The following is a 17,181-nucleotide window of genomic DNA, read 5'->3' as shown; positions in this document are numbered from 1 at the left end:
ATTTTTGTTCAATGAGGACAAATGCCCCACTAAAGTGATGGGTGGTTGAAACAGGTACATTAGTGCAGAAAATTTCAAATTATCTTCTAGATCTCACTTTGAAGTCCACAGAATATGCACTTACTTGTTGCCACATCATTATTCTTAATTTCTGAATGTTATTGAACTATTATTTGTTTCCAAAAATTGACACAGAAACACAACTGGAAGTCTTGTTTTCCTTTTTCTGCAAATTTTTAATGCAGACAACATGTTATGACTCTAATTAGGAGAGAGTGCGATTATGCGATTAATTAGAAATTTAATACCTTTCAGGTACCTTTATCTTATTTTGGGTGGGTAAAAAAAGGAGGGAGGGAGGGGGAGAGAGAAAGAGAGAGAGAGAGAGAGAGAGAGAGAGAGAGAGAGAGAGAGAGAGAGAAGCAGCTCTTTTAAACCTGTGTAGCAGTTTCTCTTAGTTTACTCCACTGCCTAACTGATTAATTAATTATATTAAAAACAAAGATTCCAAGACTTACCAAGCGGGAAAGCGCCGGCAGACAGGCACAATGAACCAAACACACAAACACACACACACAGAATTACTAGCTTTCGCAACCGATGGTTGTTTCTTCTGTTGCATGTGTAGGGCTATGCTGACCAACTCGTAACGACAGGGTCCAGCACACCTACAAGTTTCCCAATCTGCCATTAAGAAGTTTTCTTACCTTGTATTTTGTAAAGTCTTCTCTATATCCCAGTTGATTTTGTTCTTCATCAGTTGTGGCTCCAAATGACCATGCAGTTGACTGTGAATGATGGAATGACAAGTGGGAAAGTCTCAGCACTGCTTTAATGAGAGTATTTTGTGTAGGTGTAGGCAGTGTTGAACAATATTTAGGACGGTTAAAAATTGTGCTATAAAAGACACAGCTCTACCAGTATTTTTTATTGAAGACAAACAATATCAGTCCAACATCTGACCATCTTCTGTGTCTCAGAAGCAACTCAGCTCTATGTTCTCACAGTTGCAGTGCTAATAATAACTTATAGACTGTTCCATTACTATTATTAATTTTCAATGACAACTTCTTTCTCGTGTTGGGATCACCCTATTTTCTGTATACTCCAGAAAGATGCAGTTCCTTCTAGAATCTGTTTTCTCACTCCAGTAATATCTTTTAATGGAACGAGGATTGCTTCTAATGCTAACTGCTTGCTGGTGCACAGCAACATAAGACATTCTACACTGTATGATGAATTCTGTTATATGGGTTGATATGGGGCATAAATGCACATCTGGACCAGAATAACGAAGTGATAGACAATTGAGCACAGCGAGGTATGAAAAGGGACACTAGTCAGTTTATCATTGCCCGTTTTCATTATGTGACTGCAGAATACAGGTATGCAACTTCGCACTTGGTGCATTAACACACACTACTGGTAATGAGCATTACTGAATTTATTTGCAGGATCGCAATAGCTAGCAACTGTTCTGTTCACTTTCAGGGTTAATTAACTGTATACCCCCCCCTGTGGGTTCGGGGGGTAAGAATAGGCCCACAGTATTCCTGCCTGTCGTAAGAGGCGACTAAAAGGAGTCTCAAACGTTTTGGCCTTGTGAGATGGTCCCCTAACGGGTTTGACCTCCATCCTTCTAAATTTTCCGAAGAGCGAGCCGATTGGGGAAGGGCGCCTTACAAGGAGTGATGTGTCCATCATGCATTACCATCTCTAGCCAGGTTTGTCGTCATCGCTTAGCAGTCCCGCTCACCTACCATCTCTTGGGCGTGGATTTGTTCTTGGGTGCAGTTTATTGCAGTCTGCTATGCTGTGTCGCTTTATGCGCCAATGACGATATTGGACTACATCACCTGAAATCCAGCACGGTAGCCAGTCCGTTGTGGTGGGGCCGCCATGTACCCTGTTGGTTGTAGCCCCCTGAGTACACAGGGATCGCTCTGCTGATGCCAGCGCCGTTAACTCCCCACGTATGCCAAGGAGTAGATGCCTATCTCCTTGGGGCATTGGGACTCCCGGCAATGGCCATCCTGCCAGGTGGTCGTTGCTGAGGCTGGGTGGCGCCCGTGGGGAGGGCCCTTGATCGGAGTAGGTGGCATCAGGGCGGATGACCCGCAATGAAGCGTAGTACATCATCTCTTGCTGGCGGCCAGCCGCCAGCAGTCTCTAAGCGTTCCAGGGCTCAATACAACGCAACTACATATGACCCCAAATCGTTCCCCTCCCTGGCTACACCATGGGAGGAACGAAAGACTAAGGATGCCAGCGAACCATACTCGCCCCGCTACCTGGAGTGTACGAGAGCTGATGGTGAATCCTTTACATCCATGAAGCCTCAGTTCTTCGTCGAGCACTTAGAGGACAAGTTCGGGGAAGTGGAGGGCTTGTCCAAAATGCGCTCGGGCTCGGTTTTGATCAAATCGGCGTCCTCCGCCCAGTCCCGCCGGTTACTCGATTGTAACAAGCTGGGAGATGTTCCGGTTACAATCACGCCCCATAAGAGTCTTAATATGGTCCAGGGCATAATATTCCATCGGGACCTTCTATTGCAGTCCGATGTCGAGCTTCGCGCCAATTTAGAGCGGCGAGGTGTTCACTTCGTCCGGCGTGTACGTCGTGGTCCAGGGGATAAGCAGGTTGCCACCGGTGCCTTCATCTTGGCCTTCGAGGGTGATATTTTACCTGAGAAGGTCAAGGTGATGGTCTATCGTTGTGACGTCAAGCCATATATCCCTCCCCCGATGCGGTGCTTTAAGTGCTGGAAGTTCGGGCATATGTCTTCCCGCTGTACTTCCAGCCTCACATGTCGAGATTGTGGACGCCCATCACATCCCAATACTCCATGTGCTCCGCCTCCCATCTGTGTAAACTGCGGAGAGCACCACTCGCCTTGCTCGCCGGACTGCAGGATCTTCCAGAAAGAGCGCAAAATCATGGAGTATAAGACCCTGGACCGCCTGACATACACTGAGGCCAGGCAGAAGTTCGAACGCCTCCATCCTGTTCGAATGACTGCCTCTTACGCCGCGGCTACTACTGTTATGGCCCCATTAGCTCTCCCTCAGACTGCCACCTCTCAGAGCCGGAATGCTACACCTGCCCCCTTGATGGTGGGGGGCACTTCACTCCCTGCTGCTCCTGCACTACCTGCCTCAGGAGCAGCAACTCCCCAACCATCGGGGACATCAGTCCCCACTTCTAAGCTGGGGAAGCCTCAAACTTCCCCGGCTCGAATAGCACGGAAAGGGTCCTTTGGGTCCCTTCCTTCCCAGGTTTCCGCCTCTGGGAAGGGTGACGTCAGCCAATGGAAGAAAAGCAGACCAGCGGCTGGTCGCAGGGCTTCCCGCTCCTCCTCCGTCCCGGAGACTGACTCGCTGGAGCCCTCCCAGCCAATGAAACCCAAGGTCCAGAGAGACAAGACGAAGAAGAAGACCTCTAAGTCCAAGGACCACGCGGTGGCATCCACCCTACAGGCTCTGCGTCCGAGGATCAGGTGGAGATCCGGGCGTCCGCTGAGGACCTGGATCTCGCCGGACCCTCAGACACCATGGAAGCAGATTGTACTGGTCCTCCATCGGTGGCAGCAGGTGACCCAGTGGCGTGATCTGCCTCCTCGGCCCCTTCACGCCTTTTTCGGACATGGACAAAGCGATACTCCAGTGGAACTGCAGCGCTTTTTTCCACCACCTTGCTGAGCTTCGCCAACTCATCAGCAGTTACCCTTTCCTCTGCATTGCCCTACAGGAAACTTGGTTTCCGGCAAGGCGGACCCCTGCCCTACGTGGGTATCGCGGTTATTACAAGAACCGGGCAGCTTATGAGAGGGTATCTGGTAGAGTCTGCGTCTACATCCTTAACTCTGTCTACAGCGAATGTATACCTCTTCACACACCTTTAGAGGCTGTCGCTGTAAGGATGTGGACGCCTCAGCCTATTACTGTCTGCAGTTTGTATCTTCCGCCAGATGGTGATGTCTCGCGTCATGTGTTGGCTGCATTGATAGCACAACTGCCTCCTCCTTTTGTGTTACTGGGCGACTTTAACGCCCATAACCCCCTGTGGGGTAGCGCCGCGATTACTGGCCGGGGTAGAGATGTCGAGACTCTTCTCTCGCAGCTTGACCTCTGCCTCTTAAACACGGGAGAGCCGACACATTTCAGCGTAGTCCATGGCACCTTTTCGGCCATCGACCTTTCTATCTGCAGCCCCGGACTTTCACCATCCATCCACTGGAGTGTCCATGACGACTTATGTGGTAGTGACCATTTCCCCATCTTTCTGTCACTACCACAGCGTCACTCTTCTGAACGCCCCTCCAGATGGGCTCTGAATAAGGCTGATTGGGGCTTGTTCTCCTCTCTCGCCACTATTGCACCTCCTTCCCCTGACACCATTGATGTGGTGGTTCAGTCGGTCACCACCGGCATCGTTTCTGCGGCGGCATCTGCGATTCCCTGTTCATCCGGGTCCCCTAGGCGGAGGACTGTGCCTTGGTGGGTGCCCGAGATCGCAGAGGCGATTAGAGATCGCCGGCGGGCTCTTCAACGCCATAAGCGGCACCCGTCCTTGGAGAACCTCATCGTTTTTAAACAGCTCCGTGCCCGTGCCCAACGCCTTATTCGCCAACGGAAGCAGGAGTGCTGGGAACGGTATGTTTCCACCATTGGCGTCCGTACCTCTGCATCGCAGGTTTGGGCTAAGATTAGGCGACTCCATGGCTATCGGCCGCTTGTCTCTGTCCCTGGGCTTTCGCTGAATGGAGTGGTGTGTACTGACTTCGACACGATTGCGGACCGGTTAGCAGCGCATTTTGCTCAGTGTTCCGCATCTACGAATTACCCACTGGCCTTCCGCTCCCGGAAAGAGCGGTTGGAAAGTTGGAGGCTTTCCTTTCACGCGCGCCACGCGGAGTCGTACAATGCTCCTTTCAGCGATTGGGAATTCCAGAGTGCACTATCTGCTTGCCCTGATACGGCTCCTGGGCCAGACCGCATCCACAGCCAGATGCTGAAACACCTCTCTGTGAATTGCCAGCGACGCCTCCTAGATGTTTTCAACCGCATCTGGGTTGAGGGTGTGTTCCCGTCTCAATGGCGAGAAAGCATCGTCCTCCCCGTGTTGAAACCTGGCAAGAACCCGCTGGAGGTGGACAGCTACCGCCCCATAAGCCTACCAACGTTCTTTGCAAGTTGCTAGAACGTATGGTGAGCCGGAGGTTGAGTTGGCTCCTCGAGTCTCGAGGCCTTCTGGCTCCGTCTCAGGGTGGGTTCCGTAAAGGCCGCTCTGCCGTCGATAATCTGGTCTCCCTAGAGTCTGCCGTCCGTACAGCCTTTGCACGCCGCCAACATCTGGTTGCCGTCTTCTTCGACATGCGGAAGGCGTACGATACGACTTGGCAATATCACATCCTGGCCACACTTCATGGGTGGGGTCTTAGGGGCCCGCTCCCGATTTTTATTCAGAATTTTCTGTCGTATCATTCCTTCCGCGTGCAAGTTGCTGCGTCCCATAGTTCATCCCGGGTCCAGGAGAACAGGATCCCACAGGGGTCTGTCCTCAGTGTCTCCCTGTTTTTAATTGCGATCAATGGGCTCGCTGAGGCGGTGGGATCGTCCGTCGCAGCTTCGTTGTATGCAGACGACTTCTGCCTCTACTGCAGCTCCGCTGGCATTGCAGTTGCTGAGCGCCAGCTGCAGGGCGCTATCCGCAAGGCGCAGTCGTGGGCTGTAGCGCATGGCTTCCAGTTTTCGGCCGCTAAGACCTGCGTTATGCATTTCTGCCGGCGTCACATGGTTCACCCTGAGCCACGCCTTTACCTTGACGGTGAACCTCTTGCTGTGGTAGAGACGCATCGGTTCTTGGGACTGGTATTTGATGCCCGGTTGACTTGGCTGCCTCATATTAGGCAGCTTAAACAAACATGCTGGCGGCATTTAAACGCTCTCCGTTGCCTTAGCCACACCGGATGGGGTGCCGATCGGTCCACCCTTCTCCGGCTGTATCAAGCGCTGATCCAGTCCCGCCTTGATTATGGGTGTGTGGCTTATGGTTCGGCATCGCCATCAGCGTTGCAATTGCTGGATCCCATCCATCACTGCGGGATCCAACTCGCCACAGGAGCATTTCGGACAAGCCCTGTTGACAGCTTACTTGTGGAGGCTGGTGTTCCTCCATTGCGGATCCGGCGCGACCGACTTCTGGCCGCTTATGCTGCCCACGTTTGTAGCTTGCCAGGGCATCCCAACTACCGTCTCCTGTTCCCGCATACGATCGTCCATCTTCCAGACAGGCAGCCCCGGTCAGGTTGTACGATCGCGGTTAGCATCTGGGCTCTACTGTGTGGGATTGAGTTTTTTCCTCTCCCGCCTGTTTTCCAGACCAATCTCCGTCTGCCCCCTTGGTGTGTGCGCCGACCATGCATTCGGCTGGATTTGGCACAGGGTCTGAAAGACTCGGTCCCTCCTCCGGCCCTCCGCCGCCGCTTTGTTTCTCTCCTTGCCGAGTTTCCCGGATCTGCCGTGGCCTATACCGACGGTTCGATGGTCTCTGGTCGCACTGGTTACGCTCTTACTCTAGAGGATCATTGTGAGCAACGGTCGCTGGCACCCGGGAACAGTGTATACACTGCCGAGTTGGGTGCCATCTATCGCACCCTAGAGTATATCCGCTCCCGCTCAGGTGAGTCCTTTGTCATCTGTAGTGACTCCCTGAGTGGTTTACGAGCTCTTGACCAGTGCTTTCCTCGTTCCCGTCTGGTGATGGCCATCCACGAGTCGCTCCATGCTCTTGCCCGTTGCGGCCGCTCCGTGGTCTTTGTTTGGACCCCAGGTCATGTCGGCATCCCGGGCAATGAGCGGGTTGACACGCTGGCTAAACAGGCAGTGAGTTCACCGGCTCTGGAACTCGGCCTTATGGAGTGTGATCTCCTGTCGCTTTTGCGCCAGAAAGTGCTTGGTGCCTGGGGTGACGAGTGGCGCACCCTGCCCACGCCCAACAAACTTCGGGCGGTGAAGGAGACGACCAGTGTGTGGCGCTCCTCCATGCGGGCCTCTCGGAAGGACTCTGTCGTCCTCTGCCGGCTGCGCGTTGGCCACACATGGCTGACACACGGCCATTTGTTGCGCCGGGAGGACCCACCGCTATGTCGCTGCGGGGCAGCTCTGACGGTGGTCCACATTTTGGTGGACTGCCCGCTTTTAACAGGACTCAGGCAGACGTTTGCGCTGCCCGATACCCTCCCTGCCCTTTCATGTGATGACGTTGCTATGGCGGACCTCGTGTTGAGTTTTATTCGGGCAGGGGGTTTTTATCGTATGATTTGAGTGTTTGTCCTTTTATTTCCTGTATTGACTTGGGCCTTTGGCCTGTGGTTTTAAACTGTGGGTTTTAATGTCATTTGGTGGTTGGCTTTTCCTTATTTTCATGGTCGGCCAACCACCTTCACACTCGGTGTGATTTTAGTTCCGTTTGTCTGGTCTTTCTGTCTTTCTTGTATTGTGTCGTCCCTTGTCTCAGTTCTCCGTTTTTAACGACTGACAGTTTTTATTTCATGTGATTTTATCGTGGAACAAGGGACCGATGACCTTAGCAGTCTGGTCCCTTCAATCCCACACCCAACCAATGAACTGTATAAACTGGCCTCTGCTGTTACCTTCGCCCCCTCAAATTTCATCGACAAGCTTGTGCAAGATGTGTATGATACAGTCACTCATGCCACTGGAACTGCTGTTCCTCTTTCGACACATTCTCTCAACCACTGGCCAGTGCCATGACGGAACAAAGACATTGCAGTATCTGTTCAGGATCGCCAAAGAGCCCTGCAACATTTCAACTGATGTTCTTCGCAGACTAACCTTATCACTTCCAAGCAACTTTGTGCTAAGACCCACTCTCTAATGGAACCAGTAATAAGGAATGCTAGGAGCACTTCATCTCCCTGGGAAAGTATGCCTCTTCAGCCTTGGTGTGGGCTAAGCACTCTCAACAAAGCATCTGTTGTTGATGAACACTTTGTGACCCACTGTGCAACAGCGTTGGTGTCCTTACCCAGCTACCATTCTAGTGCGGGAACGAAAAGCTGAAGACATCCCTATATGTCTCACTCCCCTCCAAGCTGTACCATATAATGAACCTTTCACTGACTGGGATCTGCCTTGGGCTCTAGTCTCATCCCACGATACGGCCCCAGGCCCTGATTCAAGTCACAGTCAGATGATCCATTACCTGAATGCTACTAAAGACTACATCTGCTCAGAGTCTTCAACCATAATTGGCTCACAGGTTTCTTCGCTTCACAATGGCGAGATAGTATATCATCCCAATACTTAAACCAGGTAAAAACCCATAATCTCTTGACATCTACCTTCCAATTGGCCTCACCAATGCACTCTGAAAACTGCTCGAAAGGATGGTTGCCAACTAGTTATACTGTGCTCTCAAACTTTGGGGTCTAAGTCTCTTTTGACCTAGACAAATCATACGACACTGATTTGTGCCATATTTTACTCACCCTCCATTACTGTGACTTTTAAGACTCCCTACTAATTTTTATTCATCAGTTTTTATCCTACTGCGTATTCTGGGTCCTACAGTCTACTCGCTATGGGTCCAAGAATATGACATTCCACAGGGCTCTGTGCTACATGTCCTTCTCTTCATCACCATCAGTGACCCGTTTTGGACAGCAGGTCACCGCCATGCTGTATGTCAATGACTTTTACATTTTGTACTGCTCCCACTTTGTAGCCTTGGCTGAACACGAATTCTAAGGTGCCATCTGATGGGCCTCCACTTGGACCCTTTCCCATGATTTCCAGTTTTCTCCAGCAAAGATGTGGATAGTGAATTTTTGTTATATTACAGTCCATCCAGACCCAGAACTCCACTTGGGTACCCAGCACTTAGACAAGGTTGCACATCTGCATTTTTTTGGATTACACATTTCCAGTTTCTTTGACAAAAAGGTGACTTGGCTGCCGTGTATCCATCAATTAAAAGCTAGCTTTGTGTGAAAGGTTAACGCTTTCTGCTTTCTTGCCCACACCTCTTGGGGTGCAGATCTCCATACTCTTCCCCATATCTTTCAGGATCTTGTTCAGTCCCACTTGGGCTATGGTTGCCAGGTTTTTGGCTCTGCAGTGACTTCAGCTTTGCAGTTGTTACAACCAGTCCATCATCGTGGAATTCAACTAGCCTTACAGGTTAGTCCCATAGACAGTCTCCTTGTTCAAGGAAGGCTCTTCCCCCTTCAGTTCTGACGGTGCCAATTCTTGGCCTCCTATGCAATCACAATATAACAATTTCCTGATCACCCAAAATATCCTATTCTTTTTGTATAAATGGAGCATCAAGCCCTACTACCTGCCTTTGAATGGGATTACCAGTTGGATTGCACCTTACAGCCCTCTGACAGGACCACCACCTCTCCTTCATAGACCTTAGCTTCTGTTCCTTTCATTTCTTGTAGAGTTGCAGGCTCTGAAACTGTGGATAGGATGGAATATACTTTTACATCTACTGCAGTTCAGGAACCCCATTTGTTGCCAGGAACATGCGGGGTTTTACAGCAGAGCTGATAGCCATTCACAGAGCACTCCGTTTTATTAAACAGGCATTCCTTGACTGTGTTTTAATATGTAGTGACTCAATAAGCAGTCTCCGGGCCATTCATCAATGTTAGGCTTGTCACCAAGCTCTCTCTCTGCTACTCACGACATTCTTCCTGAACTTAGTCATACTGTTCAATGGTGGATACTCCCCCCCCTCTTTAAGACTTTGCCTATGAAGGATGGGAGTATATGGCTGTGTAACATCCTGCTCCCTCTGCATGCAGAGCCTTGGGCAAACCCAACTGTTTTTCTCGTTGTGCTTACTGATTGATGATCCAGTCGATGTCAATTACATTTTCAGTTTTCCTCTTTTTATGTTTTGAATCTCTCAACTGGAAGACATTCTGTGCTCTGTAGCTGTCAACCCTTAAACTGGTTGGCAGGGATTCGATGGGGGTGGAGGTGTTTTCTCTTCCCATGGCTGCTGAGTCCTAGGATATTGCTTATCTCCTCTAACCTACATACTGATCTAATACATACACATTTACTTCACCATAAATCGTTTCTTAGATCTGGAATCAGTATTGCCTTCAATGCCTCACCTTTGCCTCTCCTACATTCTTTCCTCATCTGATCACATTGCTGATGGATGTCACCACTTCCATGTGAATGAAATCTTGACTGGGAGACTGATGACCTCACTGTTTACATTCTTCTACCTTTTCTTTTAATTTATTTACTGACGCAGAGGTTTTGGTGCCAGTATTTATCTTTGTGCCTGCAAGCATGCCTGTGTAGCGCTACATATATTTGATGGCAGAAGTTAGTTGTAGAGGCACCTACCAATATTTTTCAGAACTTCCATTTACTTTGCACTCGATTCTAAGCTGCAGGCGGTTTTTTGGAGTACAGAAACCAGAAAAAAGTATAGCTTGGATTCGAGTAATTATGGTATATATATAAATAGTATTGAGTGCTTAAGTTCTTAAAATGTATTTCTTATTTGTTTTAATTCCGTTAATATTAGCCAGTACTCTTTTCAATTCCGCTGTGTATCTATAAAATATGAAGTGCTAGAGGAAAACAGAATTTACCAGTGAATTCTACACCCCAAAATTGGGTAAATCCATCCATTTAAAAAGTGTATGCAGAAAGAGAGTTTAATTTTTTTATTTACTGTGTAATCTTAAAAAAATATTCTCCTTCCATTGCCAGTTTTTTCTCTTCGCATAATAAAAGGTGAACTGTTAATTGACTCCCCAGTTCTATTATAGTCATGAACTTGTATTTTGTTGTGAAGCATCAACTGATCAGAACTTTATTTGTATCACAATCTTTTTTTTTTCCATTTACTATTTTCTTCATTTTCAGGAGGTGCTGTTGCAATTGATGTTGCCTCCAGCCCTGATTATTCTGCAAAAATATGGTGCCTAATTGTAGAGAATACATTTACAAGTATTCCAGATATGGCAAAAGTACTTATCGGTTGGAGAATTTTGCAATATTTACCTCTGTGCTTTTACAAGAATAAGGTATTATAATTCATTGATGCTCAATCCAAAGTATTAACAATAAAACTATTTAGCTGTGAGTTATTTGATTTTGTGCAAAAAGTGTCTTTTTTTCTTAGATTAAACTAAGTTTGTGTTTATTGTATGAAGTACGAAAATGTGTGATTTCTCTTTTGTTTTGCTTTCAGTTTGTTTCAACCAATAAGATTGGTTGTGTCCCAATCCCAACACTTTTTCTGTCAGGCTTGGCTGATAGATTGGTTCCACCACAAATGATGACTGACCTCCATCAACGTTGTGGTAGTCACCACAAACAGTTAATACAATTTGCAAATGGTAGCCACAATGAAACATGGACTAACTCTGGTTATTACCATGCAATTGCAACATTTTTGAGGGATGTTCGTGTTCGCCACTCATCCCCACCTGTTGCAGTTCCTTGTGATATTGGCATGAAGACTGTGTGATTGCTTACAGTGCCCTTATCATACTACTTTTATTTATTTATTTTTTATTTATTTATTTTGTGATTTCATTCATTTGTGGCTTTTTTGCATTAGAGACAGGTGTAAAGAACCACATTTATTTGTCACAAATATTTTACTAGAGCCTAAGTAAAGTGAAAACAAGCCTTATAGCTGTGTTAGTACATCACAAAGACTAGTTGCAGTGATTGAAGGTTGTGAATGTGGTTTGCCATGATACATAGTTCTGCAAGATTCTGTCCATTTAAACAGTTGAAGTGACAAATATAACCCGTCCTACAATCAAACTTTAAAATTTGATAATGTCAATTAGTGTGTTAATAACATTTTTGAGAACTAGAAGTAGCACTTCCAGTGTACTTTTTGACATTTTGTGCAACATTAGCAGGAACTCGAGTACTGTGCATTAGTGACTTGAAAACAGCTTGTTGTGTAATGAAGTACTTTGTATTCAGAAAAAGTTACATATCAGCTGAATGAGACTAGACTGTATAAAATGCAAACAAGGTATTGAACAGTGCACTGACAATACTTCTATAATTCCGACGTGCCTCATAAAATTCTGCATCAGGTAGTCACAGAACAGAAATGCTCCAATTTGTATAATTAAGTTCATACATTTTGTATTTTTAAATATGTATTTTGTTTTTTATATACATTGCAGATTTATTAAAACATGATTAAACAACTCGTTAAGATCGAAAGATAGTATAAATTTGTGCATTTGAAAATGTGATGCATTGCCCTACAACTCACCTGTACCTGAAAGTTGAAAATCCTTTGATGAAAAAAGGACTAGCCCATTTATATATCTGAGGTCTGATTCAATCATCTTGACACACATACTTCATTAGTTTCTCTTTGCAAAATCTAAGATGGGGAGCGTCAGGATATTATTGCTCACATACGTTATTTAGTAACAACAAAATCAAAACGTTAAGTGATGTGAATTTCTTTGGACATTATACAGGAAATATAAACGTTGAAACATGAATTTCCCAGCTCATATTGTGTCAGTAGTACTTGCACATACTGAAACAGTTTTTTGTGTCGTATACTAGTCAGCAGTACTTTATATGGTGTCTACTGATACTTTATCTTGTAGACTTTCCAGTCACATGAACATGCCCACCTGTTGAAAGCCTGAATGTAACTACATTTTACAGCACGGACCACAGAAAGATCTGCACAAAGACTGTCAGTGACATTCTGGAAGGTACTGACACAGATGTGGAGCGTTGCTGACTCCAGTGCCACGGCCAACTGGCTTTCTCTCTCAGTTGAGGATCCATGGCACGAACAGTCCAATCAAGGTGGCCCCACAGATTCTTGATTGTGTTTAAATCCTATGAGTTTTGTGGCTACGGGCGTACAGTAAATTAATCCTGGTTCTCTTTGAACCACGCACATTCACTGCAAACAGTGTGACATGTTGCATTGCCCTGCTGGTAGGTGCCATGGTGCTGAGGAAAAACAAATTGCATGTAGGGATGGATATGGTCCCCAAAGATTGATGCATACTTATGTTGATCCATGGTACCTTTCAGAATGAAGAGGTCATCCTTCCAACAATTTTTGCAGGGTGTTTGCTTTCAGACGTTTCATGCCATACGTGCGAATGGACATCTGGTTGATGTCGCATAAAATGTAAATCATCTGAAAAGGCCACCTATTGCCACTCAGTGGGTGTCTAGTTTCAGTATTTGCGTGCAAATTCCAGATTTCATCACCAGTGAACAGCAGTCAGATACCTGCTGCGGAGACCCATAAGTAGCAACATCCACTGAATAGTTGTAGAGGAGCCCCTTAGTTCATCTGGGGGGTCTGCCGCTCGACAACAGCATATCTTTTTACCTTTAGACATCTCCACAGTTGTTGTTCACCGTTGTCATTTATGACAAAGGCTGCATTGGTTTCAGTGTCACCCAGCATGCTTTATATACCCTCCACTGCTACTGCTGCCACCTTCTTTCTGTGAGTGGTTGTTCTACATTGATATTGAACATGGATGTTGGTCACATTAATGTGACTGACCGAGTATAATGAGGACCTTTAGCATTGTGATTCATTCTCTTTCTGCCATTATAGTTAATGTGTTATGAGGTATTATAGAAAATTTAGATATGAATGCTGAAGTAGTCCACGTAAGTACAGGTCCAGTGTAATTTGTGTATGTAGATCTGTTATTCACCTCACTAAAATTGCTAGCTAATGTCTTAATCATGAAACACCTGAACATTGCTACATAGTACCCAACTATTGAGACAAAAATATGGACTTTTCTTGTGTATAAGTTGTATTAATTACTAATTCTGATATTCTTGGTCAGTATAGCTGTAGTGCTAATGTTACATTTTCTTTTCAAGTGACCAGATTTTTCAGGTGGATAGAAAATGATTGTTGTGGAAATGTATGGTCTTAATTAATTTTCTGTATTGACTAATCTAGAATATGTATCCCAGTGATGTGCTAGCAACTTGTGAGGGATTTGCAGCATTATTGTACTTATGAAAATGTTTTACTAAGTACCCTTCTTTAAGGTACAACAGTTTCCATTTTTCCAAACACAAATTTCAACTACCTCAGCTCATATTCATATTTCTACCACCATAAATGTAGAGTCTCAATTAATTAATTATATTCATACTATGTGGAATTTACGACGACAGTCTGTCTTTGTAGAAGAGTTTTTACCGTGCATTGTTATGCTTGGAGTTCCTCTCAAGTTACTCGAAAGATAAACTGGCATTGTTTCACAAGTGTGATCATGTGCCCAAGTTATATCTGCACTCTGCTGCGTTTCCTTTATTCATAAATCAAATCCTGGATTTTCTTCCTCTCTACACGGTAATTATGGTTTAGCATTGTGTAACTACTTTTTATTTTCAGATTTAAAACAGTGCTCTTAAATGTAAGCATTTTTTAAGACCTAAGCATTTTTTGTTCCACTAATTAGGTGAAAATTAAAATATCATTGTAAAATTGAGCACAAATTAAGACAGAAGCAGAATACTGAGAAAACTATTTCAGTCATTGGTTTATCAGAGTGATACTGGTTTTTTAAAGTATTTCTAAAACTTTGTCACTGAACTTAATATTTTTCTTTATACACTACAGATTAGTATAGAATACACATGCCATTAGTATCTACAAACAGCATAGTGAACGCATTATTGTGGCCAAGATAGATACGGAGCCCACACCTACTACAGTAGTACAAGTTTATATGCCAACTAGCTCTGCATATGACGAAGAAATTGAAGAAATGTATGATGAAATAAAAGAAATTATTCAGATAGTGGAGGGAGATGAAAATTTAATAGTCATGGGTGACTGGGATTCGAGTGTAGTAAAAGGGAGAGAAGGAAACGTAGTAGGTGAATATGGACTGGGGCAAAGAAATGAAAGAGGAAGCCGCCTGGTAGAATTTTGCACAGAGCACAACTTAATCATAGCTAACACTTGGTTTAAGAAACATGAAAGAAGGTTGTATACGTGGAAGAACCCTGGAGATACTAAAAGGTATCAGATGGATTATATAATGATAAGACAGAGATTTAGGAACCAGGTTTTAAGTTGTAAGATATTTCCAGGAGCAGATGTGGACTCTGACCACAATCTATTGGTTATGAACTGTAGATTAAAACTGAAGAAACTGCAAAAAGGTGGGAATTTAAGGAAATGGGACCTGGATAAACTGAAAGAACCAAAGGTTGTAGAGTGTTTCAGGGAGAGCATAAGGGAACAATTGACAGGAATTGGGGAAAGAAATACAGTAGAAGAAGAATGGGTAGCTTTGAGGGATGAAGTAGTGCAGGCAGCAGAGGATCAAGTAGGTAAATGACGAGGGCTAGTAGAAATCCTTGGGTAACAGAAGAAATATTGAATTTAATTGATGAAAGGAGAAAATATAAAAATGCAGTAAATGAAGCAGGCAAAAAGGAATACAAACGTCTCAAAAATGAGATCGACAGTGCAAAATGGCTAAGCAGGGATGGCTAGATGACAAATGTAAGGATGTAGAGGCTTATCTCACTAGGGGTAAGATAGATACTGCCTACAGAAAAATTAAAGAGACCTTTGGAGATAAGAGAACCACTTGTATGAACATCAAGAGCTCAGATGGAAACCCAGTTCTAAGCAAAGAAGGGAAAGCAGAAAGGTGGAAGGAGTATATAGAGGGTCTATACAAGTACGATGTACTTCAGGACAATATTATGGAAATGGAAGAGGATGTAGGTGAAGATGAAATGGGAGATATGATACTGCGTGAAGAGTTTGACAGAGCACTGAAAGACCTGAGTAGACAACATTCCATTGGAACTACTGACGGCCTTGGGAGAGCCAGTCCTGACAAAACTCTACCATCTGGTGAACAAGATGTATGAAACAGGCGTAATACCCTCAGACTTCAAGAAGAATATAATAATTCCAATCCCAAAGAAAGCAGGTGTTGATAGATGTGAAAATTACCGAACAATCAGTTTAATAAGCCACAGCTGCAAAACACTAACATGAATTCTTTACAGACGAATGGAAAAACTAGTAGAAGCCGACCTCGGGGAAGATCAGTTTGGATTTCGTAGAAACACTGGAACACGTGAGGCAATACTGACCCTTCGACGTATCTTAGAAGAAAGATTAAGGAAAGGCAAACCTACGTTTCTAGCATTTGTAGACTTAGAGAAAGCTTTTGACAATGTTGACTGGAATACTCTCTTTCAAATTCTAAAGGTGGCAGGGGTAAAATACAGGGAGTGAAAGGCTATTTACAATTTATACAGAAACCAGATGGCAGTTATAAGAGTCGAGGGACATGAAAGGGAAGTAGTGGTCAGGAAGGGAGTAAGACAGAATTGTAGCCTCTCCCCGATGTTATTCAATCTGTATATTGAGCAAGCAGTAAAGGAAACAAAAGAAAAATTTGGAGTAGGTATTAAAATCCATGGAGAAGAAATAAAAACTTTTAGGTTCGCCAATGACATTGTAATTCTGTCAGAGACAGCGAAGAACTTGGAAGAGCAGTTTAATGGAATGGACAGTGTCTTGAGAGGAGGATATAAGATGAACATCAACAAAAGCAAAACGAGGATAATGGAATGTAGTCGAATTAAGTCGGATGATGCTGAGGGAATTAGATTAGGAAATGAGACACTTAAAGTTGTAGAGGAGTTTAGCTATTTGGGGAGCAAAATAACTGATGATGGTCGAAGTAGAGAGGATATCAAATGTAGACTGCCAATGGCAAGGAATGCGTTTCTGAAGAAGAGAAATTTGTTAACATCGAGTATAGATTTAAGTGTCAGGAAGTCATTTCTGAAAGTATTTGTATGGAGTGTAGCCATGTATGGAAGTGAAATATGGGTGATAAATAGTTTGGACAAGAAGAGGATAGAAGCTTTCAAAATGTGGTGCTGCAGAAGAATGCTGAAGATTAGATGGGTAGATCACATAACTAATGAGGAAGTATTGAATAGGATTGGGGAGAAGAGAAGTTTGTGGCACAACTTGACCAGAAGAAGGGATCGGTTGGTAGGACATGTTCTGAGGCATCAAGAGATCACCAATTTGGTATTGGAGGGTAAAAATCGTAGAGGGAGACCAAGAGATGAATACACTAAGCAGATTCAGAAG

At 44.9% G+C, this 17,181-nt stretch overlaps 1 protein-coding gene across 1 annotated transcript in view; it reads left to right on the top strand.

The window, feature by feature from the left end:
• LOC126365788 (protein ABHD13) overlaps window positions 1-12,262 on the top strand; it is a 41,424-nt gene extending 29,162 nt beyond the window's left edge. The window contains exons 4-5 of the mRNA XM_050008364.1: window positions 10,923-11,083; window positions 11,251-12,262. Of these exons, the coding sequence (XP_049864321.1) occupies window positions 10,923-11,083; window positions 11,251-11,529 (440 nt within the window). The 3' untranslated portion in view covers window positions 11,530-12,262. The remainder of the gene's footprint in view (window positions 1-10,922; window positions 11,084-11,250) is intronic.
• The last annotated feature ends 4,919 nt before the right edge of the window (window positions 12,263-17,181 follow it).

This window comes from Schistocerca gregaria, chromosome 4 (genome assembly GCF_023897955.1).
Source record: "Schistocerca gregaria isolate iqSchGreg1 chromosome 4, iqSchGreg1.2, whole genome shotgun sequence".
Lineage (NCBI taxonomy): Eukaryota > Metazoa > Arthropoda > Insecta > Orthoptera > Acrididae > Schistocerca > Schistocerca gregaria.
This window is presented reverse-complemented; position numbering and strand designations above follow the sequence as displayed.